General features: G+C 40.4%; 1 protein-coding gene across 2 annotated transcripts; it reads right to left on the bottom strand.

Moving 5' to 3' along the window:
- espl1 (extra spindle pole bodies like 1, separase) lies at positions 1-26234 on the bottom strand. 2 transcript variants are annotated; one of them, XM_036212063.1, is made up of 32 exons: positions 26118-26234; positions 25845-25933; positions 25408-25710; positions 23519-24250; positions 22842-22943; positions 22660-22771; positions 22456-22583; positions 21038-21231; positions 20714-20956; positions 19683-19827; positions 18850-19009; positions 17801-17940; positions 17189-17323; positions 16963-17076; positions 15600-15771; positions 15397-15525; positions 14576-14732; positions 14389-14498; positions 13206-14314; positions 11543-11915; positions 11290-11421; positions 8992-9205; positions 7258-7460; positions 6253-6380; positions 5335-5457; positions 5120-5269; positions 4877-5041; positions 3881-3985; positions 3688-3803; positions 3532-3615; positions 1735-1899; positions 1-537 (listed from the first exon to the last, which is right to left on the bottom strand). In XM_036212063.1, the coding sequence occupies exons 2-32, from the start codon at positions 25923-25925 to the stop codon at positions 336-338; spliced, it is 6426 nt and encodes a 2141-aa protein (XP_036067956.1). In that variant the 5' UTR covers positions 25926-25933; positions 26118-26234; the 3' UTR covers positions 1-335. The 2 variants fall into 2 exon arrangements, with proteins under 2 accessions (XP_036067956.1, XP_024126194.1); XM_024270426.2 differs by having other exon boundaries at positions 3-537; positions 26042-26213.

Here is a 26234-nt window from a genome sequence, read left to right as displayed (position 1 = left end):
CTTTTTTTCACTTTCAAGAAAATAAACCAAAAACAAAGAAGTAGCCACATCATTTTAGCTCCTACAGTGTAAATGCTGTTTTAGCATCTCAATAATTTCTGAAAAACAAGTAAATATCCATAAACATTTATTCAAAAAGTGATCCATTTGTTAAAAACATTTTTACAAAACCATTGGAATCATTTTCAGTATTAAAAATAGTTTAAAAAATAAAAAAAGTTGAATTAAATACAATTTATACATTAGTAAAAGTCAAAAATCTGTTCAAAGGAAATGACTCCATAACGTCGCTCAACAACGACAGGAGTGAACATCGTTGGGCTGCAGCCTCAGTCCTACTGCAGGTGGACCGGCAGGCCGTAGACCACAGGCGCCGCTCCTATCAGGTGTTTAAGGTTTGTGGCCTGACGCGAGGAACTCATGAACTCCAGGATAGACGCTCCCGACCCCGCAGATAACCAGGACTCCAGCAGGGCTTTGGTGAAGCGGTCAATGTCCCTGTCAGTCACATCCCACAGGTTGCCCAAAATGAAGGGACTACAAACGAAAACAAACGAATTGAAGGAAACTTGGAAAGGAAGAGGAAATGTCACGTTTAAAAAGCTAACTTTGACTAAATGAAGACACATCATTGATCTGGTTAATGTTTTATCATAAATATAAAGCAAATGAACAGATTTCATCATTTTTCACAGATATACACGGTCTTTGGTTCTTCTATGAAGGGAATTAGAATTTTTAATTAAAAAGTATTTGTCCCACAAAGACATAAAAACTGAGCAAAAAAAGCACATTTTGAGGGACTTAAATGAGCATTTGTAACAGCCAAGATTTAAGAGATCTTCATGTGAGGATACTTATTAAAAACCATCCAAACTAGCAGCACTAAAGACAATTTCTGCATGAATCTGACTTCGTTATTAAGTCATAGTGGATGGAAAAGTCATTAAAATAAAAAAGGGAAAAAGTTTGTTGGAAAATATTGTCAATGTTGAAAACAATAGTAAACTAGATATGTAGCATTACCTGTGATACTACAAGTGGGAGTGCTGCAAGGTGAAATCTTGATAAAATATTAGCCAAATGCCAAATTAGCCAAATAACAGGAAACATGTCTAAATTAGCCCAAAAACAGCTAGCATAATGCTAAACTCCAAATTAGCAAAAAACTAGAAACATGTCTAAATTAGCCAAAATGGTTAACATGATGCTAAAATATTAGCTAAACTCAAAATTAGCCAAAAAACTGGAAACATGTCTAAATTGCCCCAAAAATAGCTAGCATAATGCTAAAATGTTAGCCAAACTTCAAATTAGCCAACAAAAACTACAAACATGTCTAAATTAGCCCCAAAACAGCTAGCATAATGCTAGAATGTTGGCTAAACTCCAAATTAGCAAAAAAAAAAAAACTAGAAACATGTCTAAACTAGCCAAAATGGTTAACATGATGCTAAAATATTAGCTAAACTTCAAATTAACCAAAAAACTGGAAACATTTCTTAATTATCCAAAACCAGCTAGCATAATACTAAAAGAATAAAACAGTAGTTACTGAACATCTTAATTCAAAAGCATTCACACAACTAGACAGGTTTTTTTCTTTCTTTAGATTAGATCCTGTATTGTTCGAAAAAGTTGATCTTTAACAAGTTCTGTGGTCTAATAAACTATGTAAGCAGGTAAACAAACATTCTGCTGCAGGAAAATGGCGATCCCAGGACGGTTTCTTACCATCCGGCGATCAGGTAGTTGAGCAGGATGCCCTGGCCTTCCTGGTTGCCCCTCACAGCTAACGCAGCGCTGCTGCATCCAAACAGAAGAGAGGCGGCTCTCATCTGCTGCTTCAGGACGGAATGGCCGTCCAGGAATCTGGCGCCGGCTCCGTGGCCCACGTAGCTGAAGTGTGAGGAAAACCGAATGAGAACAGAGATAGACACCCATTTCATTTGATCATCTAGTCACTTAAAAAGGGACTATACACTCAGCTGACCAGAGACAAACACCCGACCTTCTACTTCTCATTAAACTTTAAACTTTCCTCCTTGGTAACATTAACACATCTAACAGGTCAAGACCATCGACTGTATTGGAGAACTGGACTGAGTGACGGTGACATCATCCATGGAAAATTGTTTACTTCCAGCTCCAACCAAATGAAGTCAGTTCAGTCGCCATATTTATGTGATACGGCCGTCGCCATGCTGGAACCAGACGGTGTCAGTAAGCTGTGATTGGTTCAAGTCAATGTGAGTCAAAGTTTCTATGGCAACCAGTCTCACCAATCAGGAGTGAGTTTGTTGGAAAGCCACACCCCTACCACTGAAAATCAGCTAAACAAAATCTGTCAGACGTTTTTGATGTTGGATGTAGAGGCTCCGCCTACTTTTATTGATGCATCTGATTGGTCAGTTTGTAACTTGAACAACAGAAAAAAATGTTTAGATATTAAAATAATCAGAAATATATTAACCGTTTAACACCGGAGCTCCAGTGTTTAAGTTCTTTGATTTCTGTGGTAACAGAAAAGACGGCAGCTGAAAATCATTAGGAAGTCCAGAACCAGAACCAGAACTGGGGCTGGAAAAGTGTTTTATTCCGGTTCAAAGCTGCTTTTCTGTCGTTTCTCTACTTCGGGTGTTTTGCCCTTAAAGTCTCCCTCAGACGATTAAAAAATGTTTCCAGGAGTGTTTTAATGATGATAATGACGTTTTTAACCAAAACCCCACAACTTAAATGTCTTTACCCTGGTGCCATCCTAGGTTGGTTACATTAAACGTGGGTCATCTGGACCCCAAAAGTGCGCTGAACTTTTTTAACAAGGATTTTTTATCTTTACTGGTGTCCGAGGGAGGAATAAAATCCTGTCCACCTTGTCATGGGAGGGGTCACGTGTCATTGTAGGGGTGGGGTCATCTGGACCCCATAAGGGAGCACGAGGAAGGAGAAATATTTGGAAAAACAAAATGTCTTTAAGAAAAATGCTGCAGAGATGTGTTAAAATCTTCAAATTAGCCAAAAAACTGGAAAGTCTAAATTATCTAAATACAGCCAACATAATGATGAAATGTTAGCTAAGCTCCAAATTAGCCAACAAACTGAAAACATTTCTGAGTTAGCCAAAAACAGTTAGCATAATGCTAAAATGTTAGCTAAACTCAAAATTAGACAAAAAACTGGAAATCTCAAAATTAGACTGTCAAGGTGACAGAAATACAAAAACGAAATTTCTTCTTACATTTGTTCTCTTTCATAACAAAAATGCCACACAGACATGTTAAAAACTCAAAAAACTGAATTTTCATGGACTTTAAAAAGCCAGAATGTCAGAGTTACATGGAAACAGCCTCTGAGGTTTGATGGGATTAATTCTTCTGTAAACAGAAATTCATTGGTAGAAGAGTCTCAATTACATTTAAAGTTGCACCAGATTAACTTTCTTAAAGCATTTTTAATTGACTACATTCAATAATTCCACATTCATGTTGTTTGGTCTGACCTGCCGAACAGAGACGAGTCCTGAACACTCACATGTATAAATCTTTGGTAGCGACAGCTTCCTCCAGCTGTCCCGAGTCAGGAGGAACTCCACACACACCCTGCCACTCCGGTTTACTAAAACAAAGTTCAGGATTAAGTAATAATGAATGTAAATACTGTCATCCAGCGGATGATTTTTAGACTCACCTGGAAAACCACTCCTTGAATCGATCCTGGGCGTTCTTTAAATTGGCGTCGGGGTCCAGAACGTAGAAGACCTTCCTGGTGTTCACACCAGAGCTCAAGACAGAGCGGGAGTCCGCCTGAAAGGTGGAATCTGATCAGCCACATTCACACTGTGAATCCAGCCGTATCCCCACGAGTCCTGGAGCTCCGGTACCTCTCTCTGAACGCTCAGTCCCAGCAGCGAGTGCAGAGACGGCATCCGGCTGACCGACTGGCTCTTCAGGATGGACATGGCTTCCCACGGCAACTTCTGGAGGAACTGGGTCAAAAAACGCAGAATCTGATGAATCAATGGACCCTTTCACCGAGACGTCAGACAAAATGGCAACAAGGCCGAAAATGTGAACAGTGACTTCCTGTTTATGGGTTCAGAACGACAAAGATGAAACTTAATTTTACATAAATAAAAGGTAACATTACCAATTTCAACAGAAAAATGTACAATATTGATTTGATGAACGTCCTGCTGAACTGAATTTTCATTTCCTGTCTTAGATTGTTCATAAATCTAAATACAAATTTGAATAATCTTCCAATATTTGAGGTTCTATTGAAAATATTAATCTTCATTTGAGCAGAAATTTTTCTAATGGGTTCTATTTTGATTGATGTTAATTTCACGTATTTTAACTTCACCCAAGGCTAAATGTACTTGTTGTAATCCAAATTACCTAAAAAAAAACTTGAAAAAAATACTAAATTAGCTCAAATAGCTAGTAAGTAGCTGAAATATTAGCTAAACTAAAAAAATGCTTAAAAAGCAAAAAAAAACCCTAAATTAGTCATAACAGCTAGCATGCAGCTGAAATATTAGCTAAACTCCAAATTAGTCTAAATCCCCGTCGTGGAAAGCTAGCGTTAGCATTAGCGTAAATGAGAGGAAGTAAATCTGAATGACCTTCATAATCAACCAGCAGCATTCTGACATTTGATCTAAGAGGGGCAAACCAATACAACCAGGTAGGACATTCATAACATAAATATTACACACATTTCTAATAGGTCAGCGGTCAGCTTTGTCGTTCTAAACCTGGAGTCACGTTACACACTCGCCGCTTTGTGTGGCGTGACATGAAAAGGTCCACGTTTCTCTTTCCTTTCTGACATCAGTGCGTATGGAAGAGTTCGGCGTCTTCCAGGTCAAACCAACCTTGTCTAGGATCAGGACCACGTGACCTCGGGGTTCTTCCCTCTCCAGCAGCTGTGAGGTCGCAGCTTGAAGAAGACGATCACACTCCGTGTCCCATTTTGAAAGTCCCAGAGTGAATCTTTTAAGATCCTCCTCAGAAAGCACAGGAGATGCTGAGAGGACAGCCTAAGACAGAGAAAGGTTTCAGGACTCAGGGTTTCATTAAAGAGGGCGGTTCTGACCAATGAAAGGAGGAAGAATCACCTTCAGCATCTCCTCACTGACGGTCACTCCTCTGGCAGACAGAGCTTTATGGAGCAGCTGGGTCTGAATGGAGAGCTGTGGATCCGTGGTCAGAGGAAGGAGAAAGCTCTTCCAGCATCCCAGAAACTCCTCCATCTCCTTCAGCAGGAGCTGAAACATCAACACACGTTTGAGGTTTTCCATGTCAGCGATTTGGATCACGCTGAGCGTCTCACCTGAACTCTGGAGTCCAGAGCACGCCGGCCCTCCCACCACGCGGCTTTCTCCGCCACGCAGCTCACCACTTTCTGCTCCGACAGAATGTTGTCCATTTCCTGCAGCAGCCGACTGATTTTGACCTGCGTGAAGACGACAGAACACGTTCAGAAGGAAAAGGTTTATTTAAAAACCTCTGATAGGAGTCCAGCACAAAAACAAACGACTTCCTATAAAGTTTGGTAGAGTTTCCTCTGGTGCTGCTACAAACGACTATTTTAATAGTCGACTAATCGGGTCAGGATGAAAAACACACATCTTAACCACCATTAGCTTTAAACTAACTAAAAACTATATATATATATATATATATATATATAATATATATAGCATCACTTGCAGTAATGCTAGTGTAATGCTGTAAGCTGAATTTGGCTGCTGAAGATGCTCAAATTGATAGCTGAAAAACACTAAAGCAGAAAGCAGCTAAAATATTAGCTAAACCCCAAATTAGCATAAAAAACTGAAAAAAGCCTAAGTTAGCCAAAATAGCTAGCATGTAGCTGAAATATTAGCTAAACTTCAAAACAGCCTAATAAATAAATGCCAAAATAGTCCAAAAAGCTGCAGAATACCAACTTTTAAAACTTTAAAACCATAATTATGAATAATAAAAATGCAGGAATATTATTCCAGAATAAATCAACTTAAACCTTAAATAACTTCCAATATTTTACTCTACATAAAAATATATTTTTTCAAAATTATACAAGTTAGAAATGAGCACAAGATAACATCGAGTCATTAATTACAATAAAATAGAATTACCTGGAGGGCCGGATAGAATTACCTGGAGGGCCGGATCCGGCCCTCGGGCCTCGACTTTCACACATGTGACTTTGACACAATAAAATTAATGAACAACAGAAGAGTCTGACCTGCTGTTTAGAGGAGGAGATGTGGAGAGTGACGGGTTCAGAACCTTTCTCCAGACGGGTCAGCATCACACTGTTGTCCATTCCCAGAGGTTTGACCCCGCCCACCGACAGCAGACACGCCGTCACGCCTGCAGAGACCACCACGACCGTCGTCAGACATTCTTATTGTTGGTAAACCAACACTATAATGAGCACATATCTCATCTCAACATGGAATCTAGACTTTAGACAGAGAACCACTGCGATGGAAACGATGTTTTTGGGGTTCTGGTAACATTTTTCTGATAGAGGACATATATAAAGAAAATTAAGGTAAAAACTCAATTTCTGAGTATTTCTTTATTCAAATTGTTGTGAATCAGCATTAAAACATTCCACTGGAAAAAGCTCGTGTTCGTGACAGAAAAACAGGGTGAGTCAAAGTCTCCCTGCTCTGCTCCATTCTGATGCGTCCATGTGCAGATGAACAGATCCGTGAACGTCTTTGTTTTCCTGGTCTGAGCTGGAATCTGATCTAAACTGAACGGCTGATCGCCATCTTTGTTGAACTATTAATGTTAGGTTGGGGTGTGAGGAGCTGTAAGCTAGAGGGAGAGAGTGTAAACAAAGGGATGATGGGAAATGAAGGCAGGCTTACTCCACGCCAACAGTCTCTTACACAACTCAGAGGTACATTTTGGCAACATTTGATAGTAAGAATCCTTAAGAAGCTTTATTAACACAAACATTAGACCACTGGGAACACTTATAACAGATCAAAAGAGGATCAGAGTCGGATCTGATTTCTTTACAAAAGAATCAGAATCTTTTTTTCCCCCATTCTTGGTCATCTGTGCTGCTCCAGACTCATTACCACCTTAAGCTGAAATGTCTGAAAGGCTGAAATAAGCAGAAACGAGGAACGATGATAACAAATGATGTACCAACTGACTCAGGACGATGTGAAGAACAAAGTTTGAGGAGAAATCAAGATTATTTTTAAACAAAGATAGAAAAATGTAATACCTGCAGGAAGAGACTGGATCTGGTCCATCAGGTCTTGGCAGTGTTTGTGAGGGAAAGACGGCAGGTCGGCGGCGGGGAAGGAGAAGATTCTCTCCATCTGACTCCGCCTCTGTTCAGCAGGAGGAGCGGGAACGCGGGAACCTTCATCCAGACTCAGAGAGTCCATCCTCTCCGTCAGCTCCGTGGAGGCCTTCTTCAGACGTCTGTGAGAGAAGAGAAATGAAAGGAACATTTACAAAACTGTCCGTCTCTGTTGGACATTAAACACGAGAACATTTGAAATCAAGTGTTTTCTTCAGACCAAATACCAGGAAAAAGTCATTTTGTATGGAGATCAATGAGCATCACCGCAGCTTTTGTATGCGTAGTTCTTGATTTGACTCATAAAATTCATTATGTGCATCAAAAAATATATAAAATACAGTTTACACATGCAAAGATTTAATTACAACAGCTTTAAATCTTAAAAACTGCACACGAATCACCTCTTACACACAAAACCTCAGTTACACACAAATCTATGGTGAGACTTTCTTCATGTCTCACAAATGTGTCCACATTTGATTAAATACTACTAGAATGCTCGTTCAGAGTTTTCTTTTCTTTTTCTTTTCACTTTTGTGTATAATATTCAGTGAAACTCGACATCGACTTGCTTAAACAGATATGCCGATACTTAATATAAAAAAGTCTAAATAAGCGTTTTTTAAACACGTTCTGGTCGGCGATTGCAGGCAGAACTGGCCGGCTTCGACCCGCCTCGGTTCAGAAGGGTCCGGGACCGCCTGCTGTCCCCGTGACTGTGACCAGCGCTCGGGACAGAGCTCCGTGTCGGAGGGGCTTTCAGGGGAGGGGCTGCAGAGGAAGAAGTCTTTTCTGGAAAATACTTGTATTTTTAAAGGGATAAATGTTTTAAAAATGCTTATTTAGACGTTTTATATTAAGTATCAGGAATATCTGTTAAAGAAGGAAAATGTCAAGTTTCACCAGGTAAGATTTACAATAAGAAACCTCTGATGAACCAGCATTCTAGTATCACTCAGACGAACCTCTGAGGCCTGAAAGGAATCACCAGATTTGTGCGTTACTGAGGTTGTGTGTGCGTAAGAGGTGATTCGTGCGTATTTTTTTAAAGAATTGTGCAAGTAGGTTGAAGCTGTTTTAATTTTAATTTGTGCATGTGTAAATTGTATTTTGTATTTTTTTTTTACTTGTATACAAAATGTATGAATTACAAATCAAGAATTATTCACTCACAAATCGGAGTGAGTCTATTTTCTCTCCATATTTTGGTGATTTGTTTGTCCAAAACAAAACTTGACGAAACATTTTCTCCTTTTTTTCAGCATGGACACATAAATATTGTTTTTTTTGTTTCGTTTTTGCCCTGTCCTCCTTTCTTAAAGAAGTGTCACAGATTGCCCCTCAAACACTTTTTCTCAATGCAAAAACTGAATCCTAAAAAAGTAAAAAGATTTACATTTTAAGTTAAATATAATCTTCTGTTAACTGTTACATTATGGTTTTGGAAATACTTTCAAAGTCACGATATTGAGATGCTCGATAAAATCAGAGAGCGGTTTATCTAGAAATCTGTGCCAGAAAAAAAACTGATTCAAATTGTTTTACAGATTTTGTTTAGAGCATCAAAAACAACTGAAACCAAAAATATCCCAAATGACAGTAGGACGTTAGGATAAAACATTCGAACAGTGTGTACGAAGCAGGCCTTACTGGAGAGAGCTGAATAGATGCCTGAGTGTTCGGTGCCGACTGGAGACTCCCAAAGACTGAACGTGTAACATCGCTGTCGTTTGGGGGTCTCGCTGCCCCACAGTCAGAGCCAGGAGCCCACAGAGGCCGGGGTAGACGGTGGGACAGGGGAAGTGCTGGAGGGTCAACCAGGCTGAGCGGAGCTGCGACTGAACTTCCTCCAGAGAGAGATCGGCTGAAAGACGGGAGAAAAAAACGTTATTTCCTTCTGTTCCGACTCCATTGGCTAAGGCTGGATTAATAAAATCGATCTGAATCAATCTAAGCTCAACAGATCAATAATCGACCCATAAAAGTAGAGATCGATCAAACACATTAAGCTAAAGTCTGCTAGCTTGATGCTAACGTATAATAGGATTTCCCATAGGACGGCTAATGCTAACGCCTGGTCAACCTAAACATACATTAGTGACAAATGAACATCTTTACAAACTTAGGCAGGAATTCTTTTTTTTAAAGTCACTATTTGTGGTCTAAACATCATTTTTGTTGTTTCTTTTTGACAGATAAAAAGAAAAACAATTATTAACTAAACCAAATTAACAACATAAAAAGTGTAAAATATATATAAATAAAATAAGAAAAGGAAACATTTGTAACTGTACCCAGAAATCTAAATTAAACTGGAAGGCATCGATATATAAATAACCTCAACTAAGATTATTTATAAATTAAACGGTACGGAAGAACCACATCAGTCCAGCTAAACTTTATCTATTTTAGAGATTTACAAAAAAAGATTAAACTAATTAAAATAAATAAATAAATAAATTGGGAATCTGTTTCAAAAATCGACTTTGTGAATAAAAAAAATAACCAAAAATAATGAAGTGGTTGAACAAAAATTGAATTTTCTTTTATTTGTCAATACAACTGAATTGAACATTAGAATACATAAATAACAGAATTGTATTTTTGTTTGAAAGCCATGAATATAAAATCAACCCAAAAATTGTTAACCACAATAAAATCATAAAATAGATGATTTGAGTTTCAAAATCATTTTTACATATTTGACATATTATCTTGAATATTAAACCTTAAATGTTAAAATTCTTTACAGGGATAAATATGGTTAATTATTTTGAAATGGATCTTTCATCTTTGGCAAAAAGGGAAATTTAAAGAAATTTGATCTAAAATTACTTGCATCAGAGTTTTTCTGTTATTTATTTTGAACATTTTCTTTAATCAACTGAAAAAGATTTGGACAAATTCCCTTAACGACTCCTGAATATTCTATCTTTGTGCAATCTAACTGATACTTCATTTTAAATTCTGTGTTAAAACAAAGTTTTTTGGTCATACTTTTTCTTCTTCTTGAATAAGCTGTAATGCTATGTAATGATCGCCACCTAGTGTCCAAACTGAAACGTCCTCCAGGAGAAGCAGAACAATGTTTCCAATGTTAATGATCTGAACATTTTAGTTAGAACTTCTCCTTTAGAGAATCCATGTAACACTGGATGATATTAACAATCTCATTATTTCACTGATACATTTACAGGATGTGATCTGGATCAGATTAATATGAATGTATTAAAATCATATAGTAGATTATTAATGTATTTCTGAACAAATCAATTTTTGTTGTTGTTGCAGTATTTATATATAATCACACACAAAACTCTATATTTGGCATATTTATTTTTAATTACTGCTGTCAATCGATGAACAAAAAAAAAAAAAATTGGATTGATCGCACTTCTGTGTTGTGATTAATCAGAATGTTTTACCAGGTAAAACGTATTTGTACAACATGGCACCAGACCGTGGATCAAATAATCTGCTTTTTGTTAAAAAGTGATTTGAACCAAACAAATAGCAAGAATAAAGTACTACAAACTGATTGAATATGTATTTTTTGTAATAATGGTATAAGTGGGGTAACACCCAACATCAACGCCACAGAAGCCTGAACCGCCGGGTTAAAACAAAGGATTGTTTCTTTGATTAATCTGTGTCAAGAATTCTTTTTGATTAATCACGTGTGTTAACTCGTTGATGTTCACAGCCCTACTGTTAATGTGTAAACTCAAAATTGAACTGAACCGAGTGGATCAAAAGAATCAAATGTAACCTGAGAGATGATCATAGAGACCCCGCCCCACTACTTACAGAAAATTAGTTTAAAAAATGTGAAAAAGAAGAAAATCTGGATAATATTCTCAGTTCTGTTCATTTTAAACACCAGAAGACAACATTAAATCTGCATTCTCCACGCGTTTGTTCCTGTGATCCTCCTCCCGCTCGGCTCACCTGGCTTGTTGTCCGTCTGGGAGATGTGGAGGTTCGATTCCTCTCTTGGCCGACCTCCGCCCCTCATTTCACAGAACTCTTCTCTGTCCAGGTTACAGCAGACGTCCCTCCGCAACACCTCCAAGTCAACGTCTGAGAGCAAAGGCAGCAGCTCAGCATTTAAGATATTCATCAATCTGAAGGCAAACGTCGACCCGATCTTCATCTCAGACCTCAGAGAGAACAGGAGACCGTTTCACTCTCATGTTCGTACCTCGACTGGAAGCTTCAGTCTCAGCGTCTGACGTTCTCAGCTGCTCGATGCTCATGTCCAGAACCTCGTCCAGTTCTTCTTCGATGGTCCTCATGAACTCTGGTTCCTCCACATGTTTGGACGTCTGCTTTCTGGTCCTTCCGGTTCTGGTGGAGGTTGGCAGTCGGGTCAGAACCTCGTCCTCAGAGGAGGTAGCAGCAGAAGTTGCCGTGCTCCTCTTCCTCTGCGGCTGCCTCCTGGGCGGGACGGTCTCTGCAGCGGGTTTGGGTTTGGCTGCAGCTTTTCTGGTGTTTCGTCTTTTTGGAAGATCGTTTTTTCCTTTGTCCACTTTTTCAGTTTTTGCTTCAGAGTCACTTTCATCACTAAACTCCACCTGTGTCCAAACAATCAAAGAGAATAAGATGAGGATGTTTGAGCGAGTCGTTGGGACCCAAAGCATTTCTAGATAATAAACAGACACAGAAAGATTCTATTTTATGCACTTAAAAGCATCAACTTTTTTCAAAAGTCATCCGTGCGTCTTTTTAAGGTCCAAAATCTGTAAAATGTTCTTGTGCGACCTAAAACACACCTGAGGTCACGGGCCGAACAGGATAAACATTTACTGAACACTAAAACTACATTTATAAAAACTGTAACTTTTTGACATCATTATGAACTAGATATATATAATTTCCTGTGATAATACTAGTGTGAATGCTGGAAGCTGAATTTGGCTGCTGAAAATGCTGAAGCTGATAGCTGAAGATGCTGAAATTGTTTACTGAAAATGCTGAAGCTGATAGTTGAAGATGCTGAAGCTGAAAGACAGCGGAAATATTATCTAAATGCCAAATTGGCCTAAAAACATGGAAAAAAAACTTAGGTTAGCTAAAACAGTTAGCAGGTAGCAGAACTAAAAAAAAAAAAAAAAAAAAACCTAAAAAATCTTACTAAATACCAAAATAATCCAAAATCTAGCAGAATGACAATTCTTTAAACTTTAAAACTGTAACTTTTTAACATATTTATGACTAATAAAAAGGCAGGAATATTATTCCAGAATAAATCAACTTAAAACTTAAAGAACTATTACAATTTTACTCCTCATAGAAAATATATTTTGTCAAAATTATACAAGTTAGAAATGAGATCAAGATAACATCGGGTCATTAATAATAAATGATCTGGAGGGCCGGAAATTAAGATTAATTTGGGATTTTTTGAGTATTTCTTGATCCAAATTGTGGTGACTTTGACACATGTGCTCCACGAAGTTCAATTCAGAAAAGTTCTCTGTGACTCTGGAGGAAAAGTGAAATGGAGCTCGTCTGTATTGGTGGATGACAGACGCCGCACACACTTTTACAAAGAGGCGGCGCCGGGCGAGTGACCTCCAGATGTGAAGGGACTGTTGACGCCTGGACTAAAGATCTGCTGTAACTGTCCGAGCTTCGGCATCATTGCTGAACAGCAACGATGAGAGGGAACGACATGTTTGATTAGCTGTTTAATTCAAACACCAAAGATTTTGTGGGAGAAGATTTAAAATCAATTATTGTTAAATAGTGGAATCAGGTTGAACTAAACTGTTTTGCTTCTGTTACCTTTTTGTTACCAATAAAACGATGCTCCTCGTGGTCCAGAAAATATGACAATTTAAACAACGAACCCGTCTGCTCACCTTGAAGCGGGATTTCTTTGTCCGTTTTGGGGCGGCGGGCACGGCGGGGACTTTCTCCTGCACAGGTGAAGCCTCCTCAAACACGTGGAAGTTCAGCTTGGGGCAGGTTCTCGGCGCTTTCTGGGCTGACGGAGGGCATCTGACCCTCTGGATTGGGGTACAGGTCAGCGTAGGGACCGCCGTGTTGAAGTCGAAGGAGGCGCGGTCTCCAGTGGAGGGTTTGGACTTGGTGATTACTGGAGTCATGGGAACCAGACCTTTGTCTTTAGGGGAGGAGCCGCTCACGTGGATCACAGGTTTCAGGATTTTGACTTTTTTTCTGTCTTTAAAAGCTGCCGTTTCTGCTTTGCTCTTTGCTGAAGAAACTCCCTTTTGCTGCTTCGTTTTAACGTCTTTATGCTGCTCAGGTGAGTTCCAGGTCCAGACACCTGAGCAGAGTTCCTCAGGGCTGCAGTTGTTTTGGGCAGCCAGGACCATCAGGGACGCCATCGCTTTAGCTCCCAGAATGCCGGCTTTCACAGGGCGGAGAGCGGGAGACGGCTGAGAATCCACAAACGCCAGGCCGGCCTCCAGGATCTTCCACAGACCGCAGGACTTTCGGTGCCCCGTCTCCAGCCTGGCGAGGGCCATGCTCAGGTAGACGCGGCTCACGACGTCCTGCATCAGAGCGGGTCTGCAGGCTCTGAGGCGTGACGGAAACAGCTCACACAGCCTCCTCTTAAGCTGGTTGCTGACGCTCTTGCATCGGGACAAAGTCGTCAAGTGGAGTTTAGCGCCGACTCTTTCCTCCATAGGATCCTGCTTCAGAACCAGATCCGCCTGAGCGGCGGCCCAGCGAGCGGTGCAGCGGCCCAGCGCGGGCTCGGAGCAGCACGGACACCCACAGCCGGCGTCGTGAGTGAGGCAGGACAGCCAGCTGCGAGGAGGAGCTTTGAACGGCGGGGAGGAGACCGCATCCTCCACCACGGCGTCTTTGCTGATCCACCTGGTGCTCAGGATGTTCTTGAGATCGTCCTCCACGTTTGGAAGAGAAGACGGAGGCTTTCTGGCTGGACGACCTTTCCTTGGTTTGATCTTCACGTCTGTCCGCTGAACCTGAGCAGAAAAATCTTGACAGGAAAAAAAGAGGAATCAGAACCAGAGAAGAGTCCGAAAACCCAAAACACCACGTGCACACACAAACCTGTGCAGCGTTCCAGGAGGTTTCTGACCAGGTCCAAATCGGTCCTGCATTCCTCTCGTTCCTCGTGCATCAGCTCCAGCTCGGCTTTCATCACGAGTAACTCGGCACATCTACGTGAAGCAGAGAGGAGAACTCTGGATCACTGAGGGAAACACCTCAAAGCGTCCTCATCAGACTGAAGACCTACTGGCTCAGTGCTTGGAGCTTGATGGCCAGCTTCAGGGCTTCCAGGCACTGAAGTCTGGCGTCGCTGACGGCGCCGCAGCTGCTGCGTAACGCCACCGTCTTCCTGGAGCAGCTCAGCAGGTCTGACAGCAGCTGCCATTTCAGCAGCAGGTTGTCTCCTGATCACGGAGAGGAGAGTCACAAACCAAAGAAACGCGTTTCTATACGTGATCCAAGTAGAGCTGATACGATTAGTCGACAACGAATCGAACATTAAAATGGACAATGACTAATTTAATAGTGGATTAGTCGTTAATTTATATGGAGTCAGAGTTTAGTAAAGTTGAAAAGTTATGATGACATTCTGCAGCTTTTTGGATTTTTTTTTACATTTATTAAAGTTTTTTAGGATATGTTGGAGTTTAGCTAATATTTCAGCTACATGCTAGCTATTTTGGTTAATTTAGAGGTTAGCTAATATTTTTTAGCTACATTCAAGATGTTTCCACTAATTTTTGATTTTTTTCAGTATTTTTTTCTAATTTGGAATTAGCTCATATTTAATCTGGCTATCAGCTTCAGCTATTTTAGTTATCAATTTCAGCATCTTTAGCGTCCAAATTCAGCTCCCAGCATTCACACTAGCACTATCGTAGGTAATCCTATATATCTAGTTCATAATTATGGTAAAAACTTAAAGCTTTAAAAATGTAGTTTTATGTGTTCACTAAATATTGATGCGACTGACTTCGACACCCCTGATCTCTGTCCTCCATCATGAAACAATGCTACAGGAACATGTTAAAAACATCATTTTCATTGGAGCGTATTCAGCGAACAAACCTTGATGGATGAAGCGCACATCTGAGCTGCTGCCGTTGTTGCCATAGAGACCTTTTCCTACCAGGGTGACCAGCAGGCTGCAGAGAAGCTTCAGGCTTTCATACAGAGCAGCATCTGGAGTTCTGATGCCTGAGGGGTAGAGAGCAGACTCCAGGTAAAGTCTTTAACCCCTCACTCACCATAACCTCTGTTGGCGTGCTGACCGTGTTCCGTGATGAGGCTCCGCTGCGTTTGCGGTAGCTGAGCAGCGTCCAGATTCAGATAAGAGCTGCAGACCTGCAGCGTCTGAGCACGCAGCAAGTACCACTTCTTTGACTGTTTGACATCATTGACCTCTTTAAGCACCTCGCACAGACATGGAACTCCACGGTCAACCTGATGTTTGAGAAATAAATCAATGAAGTGTGAGAAACAGCAGATAGAAAGCAGAAAGTATTTAGATTCTGTGAGTTTGGTCTCAAACACTTCAACTAAAGACATTATTAGAATAATAGAGCAGAAAATAAGTATTCAGTCAATAACAGAAGTTAGCCTCAGTACTTGTAAGGAACCCTAGTTGTTACTGACAGAAGTCAAAAGTTTCCTGTAGATCTTAAGCTGTTTTTTGGTCCATTCCTCCATGCAGATCTTCTCTAGAGCTTTGATGTTTTGAGGGTTTTCAGCTCATTCTACAGACTGCAGGTTTAAGGTCCAAATACAGACTAGAACTAGAATCGAAATGCTTTTGGGATGACTCGAGGAAGGTCCAGGTGAGTTTCACCCAAACCATGATGCTTCCACCCCCGTGCTTCACAGTGAGTATGATGTTCTCGGCATGTAGCTCAGCATTCTTCTCTCTCCAAACATAAGTAGCGTTTAGCTCCATTTTGGTCTCATCTGATCACGATCTTCTCCCAGCCCTCCTGATGATCTCCGGAGAACTTTAGACGGTTCTGGAGATGTACGGGGGAGGGGGGGGTGCACTGGAGCTCAGACGCCTTTGGATCCATGATCATATTTAGTTTCTATGGTAACCTTTGTTACTGCGGTTCCAGCTCCTTTGGGTCATTGATCAGTTCCTCCAGGTGGTTCTGGGCCGTTTCCTCACCGTTCTGCAGATCATTTGAACCCAAACAGGTGAGATCTGTCATGGAGCTCCAGGTGGATGGATAGTCGAGTAATTCATCCAACAATTACAGATCGGATCATCCCAGTCAAGTTCAGGACTACAACCTTGTTCCTGGTGTCCTTTGACAGCTCCTTGGTCATGGTAGAGCGGTTACAGTCTGACTGTATAAGGACGTGGACAGGTGTCTTTATAATAATAACCAGTTCAAACAGGTGACATTAATACAGGTAAGGAGTGGAGCTCCTTAACGAAGTAACAGGTCAGTCAGAATTCTTGCTTGTTTCTAGGAGATAAAACTGTATTTTCTGCTCCATCATAAAAATAAATTATTTAAAATCAAGCATTTTTTTTTTAATACGGTGTCTCTCAAAGTTTAAATGTTTGATGAGCATTTCAAACCAAAGTCATCTTTTTAATCGTCGATAAAACCGTTTTAACTCACTGTAAGTGAAACCTACCTGTCCAATACTGTAAAAGTACTGAGCTTTCAGCAGGATGAGCAGCACTGCGACAGATGAAGAACCTTCAGTGGAATCTGAAGACAACATCTTCTCTGCTTCCTCAAGCTGAGCCTAAAATAAAATACAAAACTAGATTTTTAATCCAAAACACTAACCAGTAAACTCATTGGTGTACGGTTAAAAACAAACTTCATCAAAGCCGTCATAGCTAAAGGTGGATTACCAAAGCCAGTTCTGGGCTCCCCAAATCCAGGAGGACGCTGACCGACTGACCGAGAGCGGCGGCACAACCCAGAGCATCAGCAGAGCGGCGGCAAAACTCGGCCGCACATCGGAACGCTTCCAAAGCCTTCAGAGGCTACGCAGGAGAAGAACGTTAAACAGATAGAGTCAGAGGTTACCCTTCAGGGGAAAAACTAAAATCTATGAAATGAATATATAACACTTCAAGTGAAAACTAAAATGTTACTCAGTTTGACATCATTTATTAAAACATTTAAAAGAAATAACACCGTATTGTCAAACTCAATCGCACAGGGGTCAAAATCTAAAACACATCTTAGGTTACGGGCCGGACAGAATAAACATTTATTGAACACTCTGAAAAACATTTTAAAACTTTAAAAGTGTAACTATTTAATATAAATATGAATAAAATCAAACAGGAATATTATTCCAGAATAAATAAACTTAAATCTTAAATAATTTTCAATATTTTACTCTACATAGAAATATATTAATACAAGTTAGAAATAAACCAAACATTAAAAGAAAAAAACAAAAAAAAAAAATGCATTTCTTTACTTTTTAAGTCATTTTAGATGACTGTTCCTACCTTCCCCATGAGTCTGAAGAGAGCTGCAGCCACGGCGACGGAGCTGCAGGTCTGTTTGATGTTTCGAACCGAAGGCTGAGCTCCATTTTTGAGAAGAACTGACCACATATCCAGAGCTCTCTCCAACGGCTGGCACAACTCTGAAAGCAGCAGAAATCCTCACATCTCAGAGAAAAAACTATTGATTTCTATTTGAACACACGTGGAATAATAATTTGCTCAGGCTTTTAGTGAATGACACAAATAAGTTCAAAAGTACACAACAAAATGTGGATTCCTTCACAGCTCCATAAAAATGATCGTTTTCATGAACTAGAGCAGAGATCTGAAACCTGCAGCTCCAGATCCACATGTGGAGCTTTCATCTCTCCATGGAGGCTCTTTGGTCAAACATAAAATGAGTCATGACCCAGACATGTCGACCGTCAGAGTCAGTAGCTCCATCTAAACAAAACTACCTGAAGAAAACAAACAAAACCTGTAAACTAAGACTACCAAGGTCCAAACTAAAATAACAAAACCCAGCAGTGTAAGACTGCTGAGGACAAATGGGGGGAAAAAGAACAAAAAATTAAAGTAAGGATTACTTAATTAGCATATCCTTCATTTAGATTTGTTAAATGTATAAATTGATGTCTGAGGTTCACATAGACGATAAACTATGAAGGTTTTTACATCCTGTTGACCTGAAGACGTCTTATTTGTTCAACTCTACCTCCAGAATGAACAGATTTTATATCTAAAGCAAAACTTTGGTAAAAAGTTTGAGTTCTTGAGTTAAAAGCTTTTGTCACACATAAAAAAACACATTTTGAGAGATGCTCGGTTCTTTTTAGATTTTTAGTTTTGTTTATGCCAAAAAACAGACATAATTCATATTTATTATTAAAGAAAAGAAGGTCATGAATACAAATCTAAATTTCTTAAAGGCTAAAGTAAATCTATGCGGCTCCTTCTAGGTTTTGATCAGTAGAAAACGAGTCCAAACAGCTCTTTTACTGTTAAAGGTTGCTGACTTCTGAACTTCCAGGTGAAAGCAGCACTCTTACCTTTTTCTGCAGCCAGGTTGAAATGGAGACCTTCATAGACCAGACTGCTGTCGTGCATCTTCTGCTTCTCTTCAAAGTCAAAATCATTGTTTCCAATCTGAGCGTTCACACACGGCGTCTGATCGCGCAGCTCTCTCTGCTTCCGGTCGCTCTCCATCGCCTGGACCGAAGACAAAAACGGCATCAACAGAAATCTAGATTTAAACAAACCGGGTTGGATTGATCCCGTTGGGATCCACTGATTTCTTTTTCAAGGAGTCCTGGTTAAGAGGCAAAAGTATAAGTATGGTAAAAAAATAAGTAAATATGATAAAACAAATTAGTTCATTAAAACAGTTACAGGTTAATGATTTCATTTCCAGGTTCTTCATAATAACGTCAAACTGAAGCAAAGTTATGATCTTTGAAAGTTAATTTGTATTTACTTTGTTCATAAAGTCCAGTCTGTAGGAGCCCCACATTGAAAAGTTATCTTTCCTTTTCCTGTTGGAACTCTCGGAGAGCTCATGGTAGCTTGTTGTGAGGGGCTGTAAGCTAGTGGGAGGAGTTATGGGAAAGGAAGGGAGGTCTACTCTGAACCTGGAGACCCAGAGGTGAACTCCTGCTGCTCTGCAGAAACTATGTTCTTTATGACGACACATATTATGATGAATTAAAAGCCCAGGAGGAATGTTTTATAACAGATCAGAAGAGGACTGGAACTTTAAATCCTAAATAAATGTTTGAAAGGGCCTCCACGAGTCACCACAGATACCTCATATACATGAACTTGCTCAGTGTTTGTTGAGGAGAGATAAACACCCAGAAAGGTAAGAAGAATAAAGTTGGATCACCTCTTGAAGACGTTTCTCCAAACTGCAGATAAAAAGCCAAAGTTCTGCGTGGGCTTTGTCGTCCTTCAGTCGGTCAGAATTCTCCGGAGTCTCGAGTTCGTCTTGAAGAAGACGCAGAGCTTCTCGTGTGAAATCCACTGCAGCGCTGAGTGGAAACGAAGAGAGAAGTTTAGATTTACGTCATTCTAGTGGAAAGGGTAAACAGGTGAACTAGGGCTGCCAGGATTAGTTGACTAATCGACTATTAAGATATATTTCTTGCTTTCATATTATATGGACTAGATTGTAGTAAAGTTGAAAGTTATGGTTTTTGCTAGCTTTTTGACTATTTTGCCATTTACTAAGGATTTTTAGGCTTAGGTAATATGGCTTAGATAACTATATTAGCTCATATTTCAGCTACATGCTAGCTGTTTTAGCTAATTTAGGATTGTTTCAGATTTTTTAGGCTATTTTGGAGGTAACCTAACTTTTTAAAAAGTTTTTTAAGGTGTTTTAGAATTTGGCTAATAGTTTAGCTACATGCTAGCTGTTCTGGCTAACTTAGGCTTTTTTCAGTTTTTAGGCTATTTTGGAGTTTAGCTAATATTTCAGCTACATGCTAGCTGCTTTGGCTAACTTAGGCCTTTTGTTATTTTTTTAGGGTAATTTGGAATTTAATAATTTTATCTGGCCCTCAGCTTTAGTGTTTACAGCAAGTAGCTTCAGCGACTTCAGTGATTTCAGCTATTAATCTCAACAATTTCAGCTATACGCACTTGTATCTTCAGCACCTAAATTCAGCTTACATCATTATCTCAGGTCACGCTATATATCTAGTTTTCAGGTAGTTTAAAGCTAATGATGTTTAAGATTTGTGCTTTACATCCAGTCTGCATATCACCCGATTAGTCGACTAGTCGTAAAACATAATCGTTGATTTGTTGACTATTAAAATAATCCTTTGTTGCAGCACTAGTGTGAAAATATTTGATAATTCCCCAATGTTTTGATTTGTAACTATACAGAATGAAAAGACAGGAAGCTCTCACCAGTCCGTGTGTTCTCCAAAGTCCTGGAAGCAGACGACCTGAGCCATTTCACACAGGTAGACGGCTCGGAGGTGGCGGTGAGAACCGTCCTCGCCGCAGATGTCCAGGAGGTCACACAGAGTGTTGTAGCGCTCCTGGGCCGTGTCTCTGGGGAGATTCTTGTACGCACGCAACTCCTCCTCCAAAAGGCAAAGCATGACGTGTTCGTCGGGAACATCCGGACCGAAGCCATCACGCAACGTTCTGCACCAACAGTGAACGGGAGAAGAGGGAGGGGCTTAACTTTAGAGAACAAACATCATCCACTGCAGGACGGGTCACTACCTGAGTCTGATGTCTTCATCTGCATTACTGACGGCGTCGGTCTTGGTTTTGACCCACAGAGACACGGGCTCCGACATGTTGGCGGTGACGTCGTCTCCGAGAGCCTTCAGCCACAGAATCACCCACTGCAGGGCCCGGTCCAGCTGCCCGGCCCGGCGGGACGTTTGCACGGCCAGCATGAAGGGGCGGTTCAGCTGGGCGGGAACAGTTCAACTGAATTACTTCACACGAATAACGGCAAATCTCAAAGTAAAGGACGCAAATACACTAAAATATAATCCATCTGGTACTGGGAGTAACCACAGGATCAGTTAGAAACCACGAGATTCGGTTGGGAAAAACGTATAAAATCTACCAGGAAGTAAATCCGTTTCTCTTCCTGTTGTGTCTCTACTGTTTTTGTCTTTAGACTGAACTACGGTCACTAAACACGATAAACATGTTTTTCTCTTAGTACTGCAAACTAGTGCAGAAGGATTTATTGCGATCAGAATTTTGCGTTTGTTACAGTCGGATAGTTTTTCAGGGTCCGTGAGTATTGTTCTATTCCAATCCGATTTTTGATCCGATCGAGGACATTTTGCACACAGAACCACAGTAGAGCTGACACGATTAGTCGACTAATCGACTATTAAAATAGTCGACGATAAATGTAATAGTCGATTAGTCGTTACTTTGTATTATTCAGAGTGCAGTGAAGTTGAAAGTTGGCATTCTGTAATTTTTTTTTGACTATTTTGGGATTTATTAAGGTTTTTTAGGCAATTTTGAGTTTAGCTAATATTTCAGCTACATGCTAGCTATTATGGCTAATTTAGGCTTTTTTTGTTTTTTACACTAATTTGGAGTTTAGTTAATATGAGGCATTTTCTTCGTGAAATTAGGCTATATAAATAAAATTGAGTTGAATTTCAGCTACATGCTAGCTGTTTGGGCTAACTTAGGCTTTGCTTCCATTTTTTAGGCTATTTTGGCATTTAGCTAATATTTTATCTGGCTATCAGCTTCCGTGTTTTAGCTATTAATTTCAGCATCTTCAACGACCAAATTCAGCTTACAGCATTCACACTATCATTATCTCAGGTAATGCTTTATGTCTAGTTTTTAGTTAGTTTAAAGCTAATGATGGTTAAGATGTGTGTTTTACATCCAGTTTCTTCATGTCCAGATTAGTCGACTAATCTGAAAAAGTAATCGGTGATTATTCAACTACTAAAATAATCGTTTGTGGCAGCACTGAACCACAGATAGCGTTAGTTGAATGTATGTATGGAGATACATATCCAGTCATGTGAGATGGAAACACACACAACCTGATCTAAAACATTTTATCTGCAGGATATCAGGAATCCAAACTAAACGAAAGACGTTTCTGCAGGCCGGTTCGGCTGAACTTCACCAGCATCTGTGACACTTACTCTATCGACAGACAGCGCTGCAGTGTGGTCTTGGCAGAGCTCTCGGCAGAGGATCTCCACGGTGGTGAAGGCTTGATCGTACAGGTGACGGTTGTACAAACCACACGCTATGTTGCTCACAGCGACCACTGCAACACAAAGACCAAACGAATAAAAACACAAGACCTCTGACAGGTCGAACCTCCACACTGATGATACAAGAACCTGTTTTAGTGAAGAGATTCTCATTCGCCAACGTCCGAAGTTCTTTCATCAACAGTCCGGCTGTAGACTGGCAGTAGAGGAGGACTCTCTGCAGGAGGTCGGGGTCCTCCAGCTGGGAGCGGTGTTTTATAATCAAAATCAGGTTTTTCAGTCTGAAAGAGGAATGAATCTAGCAGTCTCACCTGCGATGCGAGCATGCTCTCATAAGCAAACACAAAGCTCTGGTAAATGCTGAAGCACAGCGTCTGCTGCAGTCTCCGGGTGTCCAGATGGTTTGATGAAGTCTGGAGAGAACATGAAGAACAACTGAAGAGATCATGTCTACCAACAGGGCTGGGTATCGATAGTTTCTAGAAATGATTCGATTTGATTCAGATTTTATTAAGTTAAAAATAAGCACAACATAACATCGGGCTATTGATAACAATAAAATAAAATGATCTGGAGGGCCGGATCCGGCCCCCGGGCCTCAACTTTGACACGTGTGCGCTATATCATTACATCTTATTCCAGAAAAAGAAAGTATGAGGAAAAAAAACAATGTTTTAAACCACAAATGGTTACTTTGAAAAATATTTCCTTAAAAGAGTTTGGAAAATTCATGTCTGTGAGTTTAGAAAAATGTTAATTTAGTCAGAAATGCATTTTTAGGTTGACCGAGTGTTAGCATTAGCCGTCCTAAGGGAAATCCTATTATACGTTAGCATGTAGCTAGCTGACTTCAGCATTATGTGTTAGATGAATTTATATTTGTATTAATCAATTATTGATCTATTAAGGTTAAAGAGATTACAATCAGTTTTATTAACCCCGCCCTTTTCAACAGCAGGAATCAGATTTTCTTTACTAAAATACAAACCTTGTCCAACATTTTCAGGATCCGCTCTTGGTACTCCTCCAGAAAAGAATAGAAAGCGAGGAGCACCGGTCCACTCAGTCCCTTCTCACTCCTGCTTTCAACGGCCCACAAAACCAGACCGCACCCCTCCAGGAGCGCCTGCCCCCCCACCTCACCTGGGAGGGACCTCAGCTCTCTAGCACACTCTGTGAAAGGCTGGCCATTCTGCCGGCCCGCCGTCATTTCTGAGTGAGCTGTTACTGCCCATTTCCCCAGCACCAGCGGCGTGCAGCGGCGGCCGACACGCTCCGACACCTTCACCTCCATCTCATTCAGGAAGCCGAGCGCCAGGCTGTGGTGTCCAGCTCTGCACAGCATCTTCACGGCGAGCAACATCATCTCAGAAAGGATGTAAAGGTTGAATGTCTGTAAATCGCTTCCCTGACGGGCCTGAACGGAGCTGGTCGTCCTGTTGAATATCTCGGTCATTTCCTGTAGAACAAACGCAGCATCCTCCAGCGTCACTGATCCACAGCTGCGCTCAAACTCCACCATGGCCTCCTCGGTGTACTTTGGAGCTTTAGAGGAAAAAGATGCAGCAGCGTCCACGTCCAGCAGGAGGAAACTCAACGCTTGCAACTGGAAGCCGAGTCTGTTTTGAGGAGGAAGGAGCTTCTCGTCTTTGGCAGCAGAGAGTTCGTTCCAGAGAACGGAGAAGCAGCTTCGCACCAGAACGCCGTGATCGTCCTGGACCTGTAGATCAAACACAAACCTAAAGATTAACACTTCCAAGAGACACGCACAGCAAGTGTTACAACAGGAGGGTCAAACTCAATCCCACAGGAGGCCAAAACACACCTGAGGTCACGGGAAAAACTGGATAACAGTTATTAAACACTCGAAAACTACTTTTTAAAAAAATTTTTAACATAATTATGAACTAGATATACAGCATTGCCTGTGATAATGCTAGTGTGAATGGTGTAAGCTGAATTTGGCTGCTGAAGATGCTGAAAACACTGAAGTTAAAAGCTAAAAACGCTGAAGCTGATAGGCAGATAAAATATTAGCTAAATGCCAAATAAGTCTTAAAAAAAACAACCTTAGGTTAGCCAAAGCAGCTAGCATGTAGCTAAAAAAATGACTGAACTTCAAAATATCTTAAAAACCTGAAAAAGACTAAATTAGCCAAAGCAGCTAGCACGTAAATTTAGCCTAACTCCAAAACAGCCTAAAAAACTTAAAATAAAGCCCATATTTGCCAAAACTGCTTGCATATGAATACTAAATAAACTCCAAAGTAGCCTAAAAAACAAAAAAAGAAGCCTTAATTAGCCAAAACAGCTAGCATGTAGTTGAAATATTAGCTAAACTCCAAAACAGCCCAAAGAACTAAAAAAAGCCAAAATATGGCAAAACAGTTAGAATATAAATATTAGCTAAAATCCGAAAAAGCCTAAATTTCCCAAAGTAGCTAGCATCTAGCTGAAATATTTACTAAACTCCAAAATAGGCTAAAATCTTTAATTAAAAAAAGCCTAAATTATCCAGAACAGCTAGCATGTAGCTATAGTATTAGCTAAAGTCCAAAATAGCCCCAAAAAAGTGGGAGAAAATGCCAAAATAATCAAAAAATCTAACAGAAGGACAATTTTCAAAACTTTAATACAGTAATTTTTTAACATAAATAATTATAAATAATAAAAAGGCAGGAATATTATTCCAGAATGAACCAACTTAAACCTTAAATAACTTTCAATATTTTACTCTCTATAAAAATATATATATTTAAAATTATACAAGTTAGAAATGAGCGTAAGAAAACATCGGGTCATTAATAACAATAAATTAAAATGATCTGGAGGGCCGGATAGAAGGGCCGGATCCGGCCCCCGACTTGGACAACATACCTGCTGTGTTGGAGACAGCCTGTTAAAGAGCAGAGCAGCGACATGGCCGCTCAGAGCAGGAGCCTTCAGAGAACTCAGCTTCTTCACGATGTGGAAGAGGATTTTCTCCATGTACAGCGGACTGCTCTGAGCTTCAGCGGCCACACAGCGATCATAGCCGAACACAGACAGCTCCACCAGCTTCACCAACAGACCGATGTGCTCAGAGTCTGGAGGTCCAACTCCAAGCTGGTGGTTACAGGCCCGGATGACCCGGTCACACAGGGTTCGGCCCTGGAGTCCGAGATGAGAGTTGACGTGTTTCTGAAGGAATAAAAACACATAGAGGAAAAGAAGACTCTCATTTCAGAATGCAAGTGGTGTTTTTAAAATCACAGACAAAATACGAGTTTTGCGTCCCATATATGGAACACAAAACTCTGGAATCATGTTCTAACCTGTAGTTCTTGGATTAAATGTCTGGTCTCTTCGGCGGTGCCGGTCTGTTTAATATACTCCTCCACCTTCAGACACTTCATTTCTACTCCTGTACGAGTAAAATCTCTGTTAAGGTAAGTATTTTAACAAAAATACTGCAAACCAACTTTACCACACGTCAACCGTTAAAATAACAGGTTCGAGAAACGAAACTTACTCTCAGGCGTCCTCCGTTTGCAGGAAATACTTTATTTATTTCAACAAAAAGTTAAATTCATGGCCCCTGAAAGTACCTTTCAAAAAGCAGGTTGTTATTCGGTGAATTTAACGAGCGTCCTGCGTCCTAACCGTAACGCGCGCGGCGGCTTTTTTTCTTTTTTGAAAGACTTTTACGAACCAATCCGCGAAGA

This window comes from Oryzias melastigma, linkage group LG5 (assembly GCF_002922805.2).
Source record: "Oryzias melastigma strain HK-1 linkage group LG5, ASM292280v2, whole genome shotgun sequence".
In the NCBI taxonomy this organism is placed as follows: Eukaryota; Metazoa; Chordata; class Actinopteri; order Beloniformes; family Adrianichthyidae; genus Oryzias; species Oryzias melastigma.
This window is presented reverse-complemented; position numbering and strand designations above follow the sequence as displayed.

Bases quoted from the DNA above. Each gene is read 5' to 3' on its own strand.
- espl1 (XM_036212063.1), bottom strand. From the start codon at position 25,925: ATGAAGTGTCTGAAGGTGGAGGAGTATATTAAACAGACCGGCACCGCC. The intron at 19,828-20,713 runs GTGAGAGCTTCC...GTTTCCACTCAG, and splicing joins TTTGGAGAACACACGGACTG to CGCTGCAGTGGATTTCACAC. The intron at 19,010-19,682 runs GTGATCCAACTT...TCTTCGGTCCAG, and splicing joins TGGAGAAACGTCTTCAAGAG to GCGATGGAGAGCGACCGGAA.